The 12662-nt window shown below is 46.1% G+C and overlaps 1 protein-coding gene across 11 annotated transcripts in view; it reads right to left on the bottom strand.

Annotated features, from left to right (window-relative positions):
• Positions 1 to 12662, bottom strand: part of msraa (methionine sulfoxide reductase Aa) — a 380243-nt gene that overhangs the window by 136091 nt on the left and 231490 nt on the right. For 10 of the 11 annotated variants that reach the window (XM_085996987.1, XM_085996992.1, XM_085996991.1 and 7 more), the window contains one exon: positions 6456 to 6560. The exons of the other annotated variant lie outside the window; for it this stretch is intronic. In XM_085996987.1, coding sequence (XP_085853113.1) covers positions 6456 to 6560 — 105 coding nt within the window. The remainder of the gene's footprint in view (positions 1 to 6455; positions 6561 to 12662) is intronic. 11 annotated transcript variants of the gene reach the window in all.

Below are 12662 nucleotides of genomic sequence, written 5' to 3'. Positions count from 1 at the left end.
GGTGCAGGGCGCCATTGACTGCACGCATGTGGCTTTGCGGGCATCTCTGGAGCATGCCGAGGATTACCGCAACCGGAAGGGCTACCATTCCCTCAACGTACAGCTGGTGTGTGACCACAGGCAGCGCATCCTAGCTGTCAATGCCCGCTTTCCAGGCAGCAGCCACGATGCCTTTATCCTGCGACAGACAACTGTGGCTGACATGTTCCAGGCACAGCCTCACCCAAGAGGATGGCTTATCGGGGACAAAGGCTATCCTTTGTGTACCTGGCTCATGACCCCGCTCCGCGCGCCCACGACCCCTGCTGAAGAGGCATACAACGAGAGCCATCAGGCGACTAGGAACATCATAGAACAAACAATCGGCGTCCTCAAGCAACGGTTCCGCTGTCTGGATCGCTCCGGGGGAGCCCTCCAGTATTCGCAGGAGCGAGTCTCCCAATTCGTCGTCGTTTGCTGCATGCTGCACAACCTGGCTATCCGCAGGACTCAGGCACTGCCACCTCACGTTGGACCACCACCTCAGGAGGAGGAGCAGGAGGAGGAGGAGGACGAGGAGTACCAGCCCAGGAGGGAGGCAGAAGGTCCAAGGGCCGCCCATCGGCGGCTTATTGACCGTCACTTCTAGGCCCCCTGTCAGGGAATGGCTTGTGCCAATGAAAGAACATGATTGCAGCCGCTCCGCAAGCCGTCAGCCGGTTAAGGCAACAAACACTTCAAAGATCAAACATGGACAATGTGAATAAATAAAATGGTTTATTGTACAAACTCAGGGCCCTTCCCACATGAAAACCAAAAACAGACGAAACCCCCAAAAAACACTCACACACATGACTCACTCCCACAACCTGGGGAGCATTAACAAAAGATGTAAACAAAAATGGCCTTCATCCTCGGCCTTCACAAAACACACATTCCAGAAAACACAACATTTGGACACACCCTCTACTTAGTGGCCCGCGAGGGCGATGCCTTCTGCAAACTTTGGCGGCCCCTGCACGCCCTGCTGCTCCTCCTCAAAGTGAGGCCATTGGCTGCTGCAAGGCTGGGGGCAGGCTCCTGAGGGGCACGTCGTGACGGCAGATGCCCTTGGGGGTCGGCCTAGACGAGGTCTGGCCATCGAGGGGCCGGCTGGTGAATGCTGCAGCTGTGGCTGGCCAGCATCAGTCGCTGCAGCAGCTCCTGGCAGCTCCACTGGGGGAGTGGCAGTGGCGGCTGGAGGAATGGGGGCAAGCTGGCGGATGGCAGGCGCTCGCTGGTCGCCTGAGACACTGGCACTCGGCTGGGCCAGCACTGCAGCATGCGCACCAATCTGCCGAGGGACAGACCGCTGTGCTGCTGCAGCGCGCCAGGTGCCCTGGCGATGCCTGGCTGACACAGCGAGTGTGGCAGCAGTGAGTGCCCGTGTTGACCTGTTCAGTGACCGCATCAGAGCACCCAGTGACTGCACGGCACCACTGATCACCTGGCCACTCGCTGCCTGAGCTGCCTCGAATTCCGCCCGACTGGTGGCCTGTGAGGCCCCGAACTCGGTCACACTCCGAGATAGGGACTCGATGGCCTCAGGCAACCATGCCACTACCCCCATGAGCTCCGTGTGCCGGCGCTCCGAGTCCGCGGACAAGTCCTCGAGGCGGCGCATCTCCTCGGCGTTGGCCATCTCCGGACTGGAGGCCGGACTCTCCCTCTGGGGAGAAGGCCGCCGAGCTGGCCGACCCTTCCTGCGTTGCTGGACGCCGCTGGGCCCAGCAATTGGACTCCCCTCCGACCCTTCCCCCCTCTGGGGAGAAGGCCGCTGAGCTTCCACCCCCCTCCCGCGTTTCTGCAGGCCGCTGGTCCCAGGAGCTACCCTCCCCTCCGACACTTCCCCCACGCTCCCCTCCAGGGAAGACGTGTCCCCTACATTGGCATGGGTTGCCGCGGCTGAGGGTTCCCCTGATGGGCCGCCTTTCTCTTGCTCCTCCTCCTCCTCCTCTTCTGAGGGGCTGTCACTGGCAACTTCAGGGACCTCCTCCTCACCATCTGAAAGCAGGAAGGCACAAGAGTAGCTTTAGAGTGAGGGGAGGGCGTCAGCGAGGGATGCATGAGTGGTGGCATTCAGCGCATTGGTCGGACAGTGGCAAAGGATGTAGATCTGATGCGCAAGTGGGACGAGAGAGGTCCAAAAGGTGATGTCCTTACCATTGGTGCCCAGAACAGGGTCAGCATCTCCAGATGCAACGGGGCCAATCACCCGGGCACCCATGATGCGCTCCACGCGATGTTGCAGCTCGGTGAGCGGCTGGATCTGGGGTCCGGCTCCTCTTATTATTGGCCAGCTTGGCCTGCAAGAGAAAGGATGGCCTCTAAGTACAGTGTGTAGCCCTGATCTTGTGTGCACTGCCTCCCATGGTCGAATAGCCTGGCCAGTGTGTAGCCCTGATCTTGTGTGCACTGCCTCCCATGGTCGAATAGCCTGGCCAGTGTGTTAAGTGCACAATGTGCAATTGATGTTCATGAGTGTCCCATAGCTGCTGCATGAGGGCTGGCCATTAGGGCTTTCAGGTCCCTTTGCCCATAATGTGAGGTGCACATGCAAGGATGAGGAGGACACTGGAAAGGGTACTTACCCTGACAATCCTGGCGAGGTCATTTAGCTTTTTGCGGCATTGGACACCGCTCCTGGGGACCTCGCTGTTGGATGACACCTTGGTGGCGACATGCCTCCAGGCTCTCCGGTAGACGCGGGCCGGCGGCTTCCTGCCATTGTCCGGAAACAAAATATGGCGTCTCTTCTCCACAGCACCAACCACCACCCTCAGATCAAGCTCTGAGAAGCGCTGCGCTCATTCACGGGCCTTCTCCATGGTTTCAGGCGCTATTTGGGTCCAGCAGCAGTGTTCAGGCCTAGCTGCAGGGCTCCACTATCCAGGGCGTGGCAGCAGACCGAGTCGACCCTTCCCCCTTAAGAGCTGGCCAGCGCCAGGGTGTCTGCTGTCAATCAAGAAATGGCCGCACCTGCGCTGCGCCCGGCCTCGGCGCTCTCGCTCAGCACCTCCGGCTTAGCGCCTAAAGAGAGGCGTGCATCGCCAGTTTTAGCGCTCGAGCAAACTCTTAGGGCGAAGCTAATGAATATCGGAGAAGTGGCCTTGAATTTGCGCCGGGCGCAAACTTTAGCGGCCGCCCGACTTTACCGCCCCAAAAATGGCTATAATGAATTTCTAGGCCTAAGTGTTTCTCCTGGTTTAGAAGCTTCGGTGACCTCGCTGAAACAACGGTGGACTGCAAACTGGGTGATGTTGCTAATGTCACCTGCTGCAGCCTGAACAAATTCTGTTACATAAAGGTTAAGGGTCACAGTGATCTTGACAGCCAGAAGCAGTGCTGTTCAGGGCTTGGTTTGAGGCTTGAGTTGTGACTGCAGTAGGAGACATAGCTCAGTGACAGCCTCCTTTGTGAAACAAGCCCCCTCACACATTGCTCCTTAGTGAAGTTCAGGTAGAAGTGCTCCCTGAAGAAGTGCAATGGTATGGTCTCCTGCGCAGTGCTCTCCTCCCTGTTCTTCCAGCTGCTCCTCTCCTCTCCTGTCTTCTTGGCTGCTCCCTCTCCTCCTCCAGACCCAAAGACAGCCCTACCAAACCATCCATGAAGACAGTGAAACTGTTTTGAAAGCAGCCAAAAGAAATGCAGCACCAGAAAACACTTCTCATTAGAAGTCAGAATTAATTTGTAGGAATCAGAAAATAGGCCCAAAAAGATCCAGAGGTTAACCAGCAGCGTAAAAGGACAGACCAGCGACTAGCCTGTGTGTAGTGGATGAGCCCTTTGAATAGTGCAGCTGAAGGGACCTTCCTGCCTGTTAGCGCTACGACTTGCTGAGCGTATTTATCATGTGGCGAGTCAAGCGCTGGGGCAACCCAATTTCAGAAAAAGGTCGTACAACAAACAGGTCCCTTATTTAAATATTTTAATTACCATTTTACATACTTCCGGCGTGCGCCCTGGACGCCTGTGAAGGAACATGATCCAATTTGGCGGGCAGCAAGATGGGTGCGCACATCACCCACCATTTTGGATGCTTCGGCATCCATTTTACGCCTGTAAACCAGGCGCTGTGGCAATGAATTTCTAGGCCCCCTCTTTAGTAGTTAGAAAAATAGGAGCAGGAGTAGGCCATTCGGCCCTTTGAGCCTGCTTCGTCATTCAATATTATCATGGCTGATCCTCTATCTCAATTCCATATTCCCGCTCTCTCCCCATACCCCTTGATGCTTTTTATGTCTAGAAATCTATCTATCTCCTTCTTAAATATATTCAGTGACTTGGCCTCCACAGCCTTCTGTGGTAGAGAATTCCACAGGTTCACCACCCTCTGAATGAAGAAATCGCTCCTCATCTCAGTCCTAAATGTCCTACCCCGTATCCTGAGACTGTGACCCCTCATTCTACACCCCCCCCCCCAGCCAGGGGAAACATCCTCCCTGCATCCAGTCTGTTTAGCCCTGTCAGAATTTTATATGTTTCAATGAGATCCCCTCTCATTCTTCTAAACTCTAGTGAATACAGGCCTAGTCGACCCAATCTCTCCTCATACAACAGTCCTGCCATCCAAGGAATCAGGCTGGTGAACCTTCGCTGCACTCCCTCTATGATAAGTATATCCTTTCTTAGGTAAGGAGACCAAAACTGCACACAGTACTCCAGGTGTGGTCTCACCAAGGCCCTGTATAACTGTAGTAAGACATCCTTGCTCCTGTACTCAAATCCTCTTGCAATGAAGGCCAACATACCATTTGCCTTCCTAACTGTTTGCTGTACCTGCATGTTTGCTTTCAGGGATTGGTGTACAAGGACACCCAGGTCCCTTTGCACATCAACATTTCCCAATCTATCACCATTTTTTCCTACTGAAGCGGATAACTTCACATTTATCCACGTTATACTGTATCTGCCATGTATTTGCCCACTCACTCAAATTGTCTAAATTGCCTTGAAGCCTCTTTGGATCCTCCTCACAACTTATAATCCCACCTAGTTTCGTGTTGTCAGCAAACTTGGAAATATTACATTTGGCTCCCTCATCCAAATCATTGATATATATTGTGAATAGCTGGGGCCTAAGCACTGATCCCTGCAGTATCCCACTAGTCACCGCCTGCCACCCCGAAAAAGACCCATTTATTCCCACTCTCTGTTTCCTGTCTGTTAACCAATTTTCAATCCATGGCAGTATATTACCCCCAATCCCATGTGCTTTAATTTTGCACACTAACCTCTTATGTGGGACTTTATCAAAGGCCTTCTGAAAATCCAAATACACCACATCCACTGGTTCTCCCTTATCTATTCTACCAGTTACATCCTCAAAAAACTCCAGTAGGTTTGTCAAACACGATTTCCCTTTCATAAATCCATGTTGACTTTGTCTAATCCCATTGATATTTTCTCAGTGTCCTGTTAGGAGGAGGCATAAGGGTACTAAGGGGAGGTGCTTTAAAAAGAACACTATGAATAACAAAATGGTTTATGATCAGACACATTTCCATGATTCTACCTTTTAACATTTCAATTTTGCAATATTACTTTTTTTACTAGAATAGAAAATCCGAGCATTTTTTGAAAACTGTAAAGGAAATCCAATACTCAGCCGATTAATCCCCTCAGCCTCACCCCTCGCCAACACTTACGCACTCATCATTTATTTTATGGGATCAACCCACTGGGGTCACAAGAAGTTTATGATATAGGAACCATTAGTAAAAGTGAAGGTTATTTGGACTTGATTCATGGCCTTTATACAACAACAACTTGCATTCATATAGTAATGTAGTAAAACGTCCTAAGGCACTTCACAGGAGTGTTATAAAACAGAATTTGACACTGAGCCACATAAGGAGATATTAGGACAGGTAACCAAAAGCTTGGTCAAAGAGGTAGGTTTTAAGGAGCGGCTTAAAAGGAAGAGAGAGAGGTGGAGAGATTTAGGGACCAGATTCCAGAGCTTAGGGACAAGGCAGCTGAAGAGATGGCTGCCAATAGGTGAGCGATTAAAACCGGAGATGCACAAGATGAATTGTAGGAACTTATAGATTGGCAAAAGCAAGCACTGACTCTCGTTATGAAAAAAAAGTTTGCTCCTGCCATGATGCTCATCACCAATACTCTACTGTAGTTAGGAAGGTGAAATAAACTGTATTGCAGACTCCTACGTGAACTATGTCAATGTTTCCTGTTCAGCCGAGGAGGTAGTATCTCTTCAAAGCAATGCTAACACCTCTGAGTTGAGCAGTCACAATATGTTTTCTGGTTCAATTGCCTCAATTTTTTTTTTAAATCTCCGCCTATCCTTTTTTTTCCTTTCACGTTGCTTGGACCACATGTGGTTTCAAGGTTCATTTGAAACATGTTACTGAAACACTAATTACCACAGCAGTAATTAGGAATATAATGAGGAGCTGGTCTATTCATTACTGTACCTTGTGTTGGGTTGTGGCTCTCCCAGAAGACCTTCAGCAGTTTTTCAAAGCTGATTTTGTCTGGATGGTACGCAACTCGCACTACTTCTGCGTGGCCAGTCACCCCTATAGAAAGACAAGACAATGCTAAGTCAGGAGACTGCTGATAAGCCTATAGCTGCTGCTTGTTATTTTTACTCAAATTAAAGACAGCAGCAGCGTAATCTTTCGCACACCATAATGCTCTCATGAAACAGCAATTTGTTATTTTGTTTAAACCGAAGCAGTTTGTAATGTTTTAAGTAAGTTCATGGAATTAATCATTTTATGGACAGAGGTAAACATGTTGTAAATTGCCTCCATGAGAATTCAGCAATGTAGTTCACAGCAACTGTAATGACATCTTTTTTATGTTATAATTTTGTTTACAATTAGTTAGAAAAAATGTTGAGAATATAGTACCCTACCAAAATGCCTCACCAATAATATACAGTATTCTGCAGAACTGTTCTCACTTAGTACTGGTACCTGTATATGGGAGGGTTGCCAACAAGATAATCCATTGTTTACTCAGTATCTAGTTCTCATAGAAAACACTCCCATTCTCAGTGGATTAACATAATTAGGCACTAAGAGACTGAGCTAGTTAGCTTTCGAAAGGGCAATGGGTGAGAACAGAACCAAATAAAGAGATTAAAAGGTTGGCATTTAAGCATTTCAGTGGTTGTTTTAGTTGCTAGGGTCTCAGAGGCAAAAACAGTACATAAGAACATAAGAAATAGGAGCAGGAGTAGGCCAATCGGCCCCTCGAGCCTGCTCTGCCATTCAATAAGATCATGGCTGATCTGATCCTAACCGCCAATCTACTATCACAGAACCATCTCCTGAATCTAACAGAATTAGACACACGAAATAGGAGCAGGATCAGGCTACACGGCCCCTGGGCCCGCTCCGCTACCCACAGGGCCATGACCGATCCGAACCTAGACTCATGTCCAAATTCCTGCCCGCTCCCCATAACCCTTTATTCCCTTTACTTCTAGGAAACTGTCTATTTCTGTTTAAAATTTATGTAATGATGTAGCTTCTACAGCTTTTTGGGGCAGCATATTCCATGGAACTACCACCCTCTGAGTGAAGTAGTTCCTCCTCATCTCAGTTTTGAAAGAGCAGCCCCTTATTCTAAGACTATGCCCCCTAGTTCTAGTTTCACCCATCATCGGGAACATCCTCCCCGCATCTACCCGATCCAACCCCTTCACAATCTTATATGTTTCAATAAGATCGCCTCTCATTCTTCTGAACTCCAATGAGTAGAGTCCCAATCTACTCAACCTCTCCTCATATGTCCATCCCCTCATCCCCGGGATTAACCGAGTGAACCTTCTTTGTACTGACTCGAGAGCAAGTATGTCTTTTCTTAAGTATGGACACCAAAACTGTATGCAGTATTCCAGGTGCGGTCTCACCAATACCTTGTACAACTGAAGCAATACCTCCCTATTTTTATATTCTATCCCCCTAGCAATGAAAGCCAACATTCCATTGGCCTTCTTAATCACTTGCTGCACCTTTTGAGTTTCGTGCACCAGGACCCCCAGATCCCTTTGTACTTCAGTACTTTCCAGTTTCTTGCCATTAAGATAATAACTTGCTCTACGATTTTTCCTGCCAAAGTGCATAACCTCACACTTTCCAGTATTGTATTCCATCTGCCAAATCTCTGCCCACTTACTTAGCCTGTCTATGTCCCCTTGCAGGTTTTTTATGTCCTCCTCACTCACTACTTTCCCTCCCATCTTAGTATCATCTGCAAACTTTGATATGTTACACTCGGTCCCCTCCTCCAAATCGTTAATATAGATTGTAAAGAGTTGGGGACCCAGCACTGACCCCTGTGGAACACCACTAGTTGTCTCTTTATTCAGCAATCAAACCTAAATTCGTATTTTGAAATTTTAAAAATCCCTGTTAACACCCAACTCTAAAATATTCCAAACAATGCAGTAATTTACGTAAGGAGAGATTGGGGGTACAGATCAAGATTAAAATGCATTTTCCAAACAGTGGCATGCTAGTTTATAAATCAGGCCTGTGGTAGTTACCATATATTTGACAGTTCCATCCTGTTTGCATTGACCACTCAATTCTATCCCTTTGCCTATACCTTGGACCTTAAGTGTGAACCAGGTCATGTATGAATATCACATTATAGCCCAATACCTATACTATGGTGCAAAGTGGGTAAGGAAGCAGGTGCAAAGTAGGTGATATTGATTCAGGATGTTGGAAAGTGTTATAGAATTCTAAAATTACAAATGGAATTTTGTAACAGTTTCCAACATCCTGAATCAATATCACCTAAACCCAAGCCAACTTGAAACTGCTTATCAGGAGGCGGGAGATTTTACTAACAGCTAATGTTCCAATAAGTGCTTTACACCTTTTAATTTGAAACAAATTTAAAGTCAGAGCTACAGTGCAAATGGAACTTTCCATTACTCAATTCTTGCTAAAGGTGCCATTTGGCAGTATTCCCACCACAGTTCCAGGTCCTGGGAAGACAGCAGATTGAATCCTTACTGCAGCTGTGAAGACTGGACGTGGGCTGCAGCTTGTAACTTTACAAAGGCGGCATGCAATAAATTAAAGAAATGCAGGGAGGAGTACCATCATGGCTATTACGCCTTAATAAAATTACTTCAGTTTAACATAGTATCCAATGATGTTCCACAATTTTTTTTTAACTTAACAAGGCACGTGTTTATGGAGAGCAGATTTAGAGTGCACTGCTCTGCAGAAACTGTTAGAGAAATGCTGTTTCTTTTTTGTTTAGAATAATCTCCTCATACCATCTACATTGACCAGGAATATCCAGTCTACAGACCTTATCTTCCATACCATCAATGTTGTCCCTTGGTTGGCCCCCCCATTAGGCATTTTTGAGAGAAGTGGCAAGGGATTCCTACATGACCAATGTTCCTCACTCTACCCCAAATGATCTCAGTAGAACAATCGCAAAATACTGTACTGCGGATGCTGGAAATCTGAAATAAAAACAGAAAATGCTGGAAATACTCAGCAGGTCTTCAAACTGCAACGTTAACTCTGTTTCTCTCTCCACAGATGTTGCCTGACCTGCTGAGTATTTCCAGCATTTTCTGTTTTGATCTCAGTAGAAGCTTGAATATCCATATAACAGAAGATTAAGAAAAACTAAGGAGTACAGTCATCAAGTCAAAGAGTGACAATGACGAAAAGTACGATACCCAATGCACAACAATGAAGCAGCTCTAGTCCCCCTAAAGTCTTGTGAGGGCACAAACTTTTCCTCACCCACTGCAACATTGTAAACTCCAATTTACCAAACATTCCATGAAGCAGCTCAGCCGCGATTGGAGTCGGACCTCTGACCTGTGCACTGTAAGCATAATTTCATCAAAGCGTAAACTTTTGCAGTCCTTGTACAAAATATACTCTTAATGACCAGATTATTATATTTTCCCCAACTCTACCAACATTCTTGTGTTACTAGTTACCAAAGCAGCTCAGTTTAATCTGTCTGTTCACTGACCACACAAACTAGTCAGTGTCAATATTGTACTTCTAACCTTACTTATTAATTTTCTAATATTTGCTATGGTCAATATAAAATATTGAAGTGTCCAGTAGCTACAATGCTGCAGCATTGCACTCTGTCAGAGACCCAAGGTGAATTAGAGTAGAGAGATGTATCAGTCATTACCATTTACACCAAACCAGTATCAATATATAGATCATAATATGTATTATTACAGTTGCAACTTTGGCTTATAATTTCTGCCCATTACAGCTTCTTAGTCTACACTGTCAGAATTGCATTGACAAAGAGGTTGCCCGAATACTTTCAATGTTCTTCAATGCAGAGTTAAGGGAATGGTGAAGGGGTAACAAGGACTGTTAATAGTGAGAGACTTTTCCTGACTTTTTTCTCCTCAGGGGATTAAGGATGTCACCGAAAGCGCTGCCGCCTGGCCTGTCCAGCTACAATGTGTTCTGATGGCCCTCTTTCTTGTGGTTCTCCCTCTCCATCCTCCAATTCTTACCTCTTCTTGTTGCTGTGCATCGTTCAACTCTAATGTTCCCACCACGTTCCTGCTCATGAGCCTTTTTCCTCCGCTGCACCTTTTGCACCCTCAGGTACCTCCTAGTACTTGTCCCATCATCCACTAGTTCCTGTCTTCACATTCCCGCCTTAAAGCATTTAAGTGCAAATTTTCTGCTTCTTAAGATTAATGGATGGAAAATCACAGGTTGGGAGTGCACAGTTTACTGCTTTGCACTCCTGGGATGTGCCAGGAGCACAGAAGCAGAAAATGTACTGCACTATTAATGAGTTTATCTACATAAACAGTTTTTAAATAAACAAAAGTTTCCATAAACAAACGAAAATGCCTTTTAAAATGCTCATAAGTTCATTATTTGTGCATTTTCCAAGTTTGCATACATATATAAAAATTCCATAACTCTCAAAAATGTTCAGAAGAGATAGATTTTCAAAAGGAATTTTCAACGGCAATAAACAGCAATCCATGCTCGATAAACAATCAACAAAGGAACCACAATCGCAGGCACTTCTGTTCACATGCGCTCTTCTGTACAGATGTTGCCTGCCTGTTGTTAACAAATTTAAATAAACGCCAGCCTAATCTGCAATAAAAGGTTTGGCTGCTCAATGTGCATTTCAAAGTCCTTTGGAAAAAGCAAAGAAATTCACAAATCTTCACAGGATGAGGAGATACACGCTGTTGTTACCTGTTGGGTAGAATGCGCTTCTGGTTGGGATTAATGCAGGTGCCTATTTTAAAAGCTTTCAGTTCACAGATTAATATAGCGTGTCTGGAATTAGATCCTAGAGAAAGGAACTGGATCATGTGACATATTTGAAATGCGTTAAGCTACTTGTAGTTTCATATTTAAAATATCTAACTCTTCCAGGAGAACTAGTTTGGTTTGAAAGACAGAATTATAGTAGGCTCTCAAATGTTGGAAAATATACTAATAAAATGTCAAAAATCAAACTTTTCTGAGGGGCTTGACCTTCATGCCTTTAACTCTCACACCCGATCAGTGATTTTTAAATTCACCATTTCTGCAAACAGCACTTCTGTGTACTTTACTTTATCCCCCAGCAATAAAAGTGATGGAGTGCTGGGACGATAGCAAAATACTGCAGATGTTGCTGTTGTTATTTCGGATTTCCAACATCTGCAGTATTTTGCTATCGTACTAGTGTTTGGTTCACTGCCACACCTCTTCTAGGAATGCCTACCTTGAAGAAGTTCTGCTCTTCTCTTCGACGGGATCTCCGTTTGGCTCTTCAACCTTGTTCTGATCGCAGCCCTGCCTTTGATCTAATTTCTTTTCTTTCCAGTTTTGAAGAAGGGTTCGACCCGAAACGTCAACTCAAATTTCTCTCCACGGATGTTGCCTGACCTGCTGAGTTTTTCCAGCATTTTCTGCTGTTATTATGGAATGCTGGGTACTGAAAGCGCAGCTCAAGATACGACGAGCCAGTGTCCCACTGGACTTTCAGTCTAACTCTTTGTCTTGCGGCGTCATAGAGCTGATATTTAGGGTTGTTTTTTAAGTTACAATTTTTTGGGACTGTCAGCTTTTTTGAAGCTATTGGCTAGCTTTTGGTAGTTTTCTAGATTGGCATATATGATATTGAAGTTACTGCTAATTAAAGTAGTTCGCAGTGACAGGAGATCTCACAGAATTTGGGATTATAACTTTAACAAATATTCAGCTCATGATGTGGGACCTTACAGAACACCAGATTATTTTGGATGGTGAGTTATAAAGGAATCACCACATTACAGGAAAGATGTAATTGCACTAGAGAGGGTACAGAGGAGATTTACGAGGATGTTGCCAGGACTGGAGAATTTTAGCTACGAGGAAAGATTGGATAGGCTGGGGTTGTTTTCTTTGGAATTGAGGAGGCTGAGGGGAGACCTAATTGAGGGGTTTAAAATTATGAGAGGCCTTGATAGAGTGGATAGGAAGGACTTATTTCCCTTAGCAGGGAGATCAATAACCAGGGGGCACAGATTTAAAGTAATTGGTAGAAGCATTAGGGGGGAGTTGAGGAGAAATGTTTTCACCCAGAGGGTGGTGGGGGTCTGGAACTCACTGCCTGAAAGGATGGTAGACGCAGAAACCCTCATTGCATTCAAAAAGTAC

Source organism: Somniosus microcephalus, chromosome 9 (genome assembly GCF_052327205.1).
Source record: "Somniosus microcephalus isolate GS21.2 chromosome 9, FLI_Smic_1.0, whole genome shotgun sequence".
In the NCBI taxonomy this organism is placed as follows: domain Eukaryota; kingdom Metazoa; phylum Chordata; class Chondrichthyes; order Squaliformes; family Somniosidae; genus Somniosus; species Somniosus microcephalus.
The sequence above is the reverse complement of the archived record's forward strand: the minus strand, read 5'-3'. Positions and strand labels throughout refer to the sequence as shown.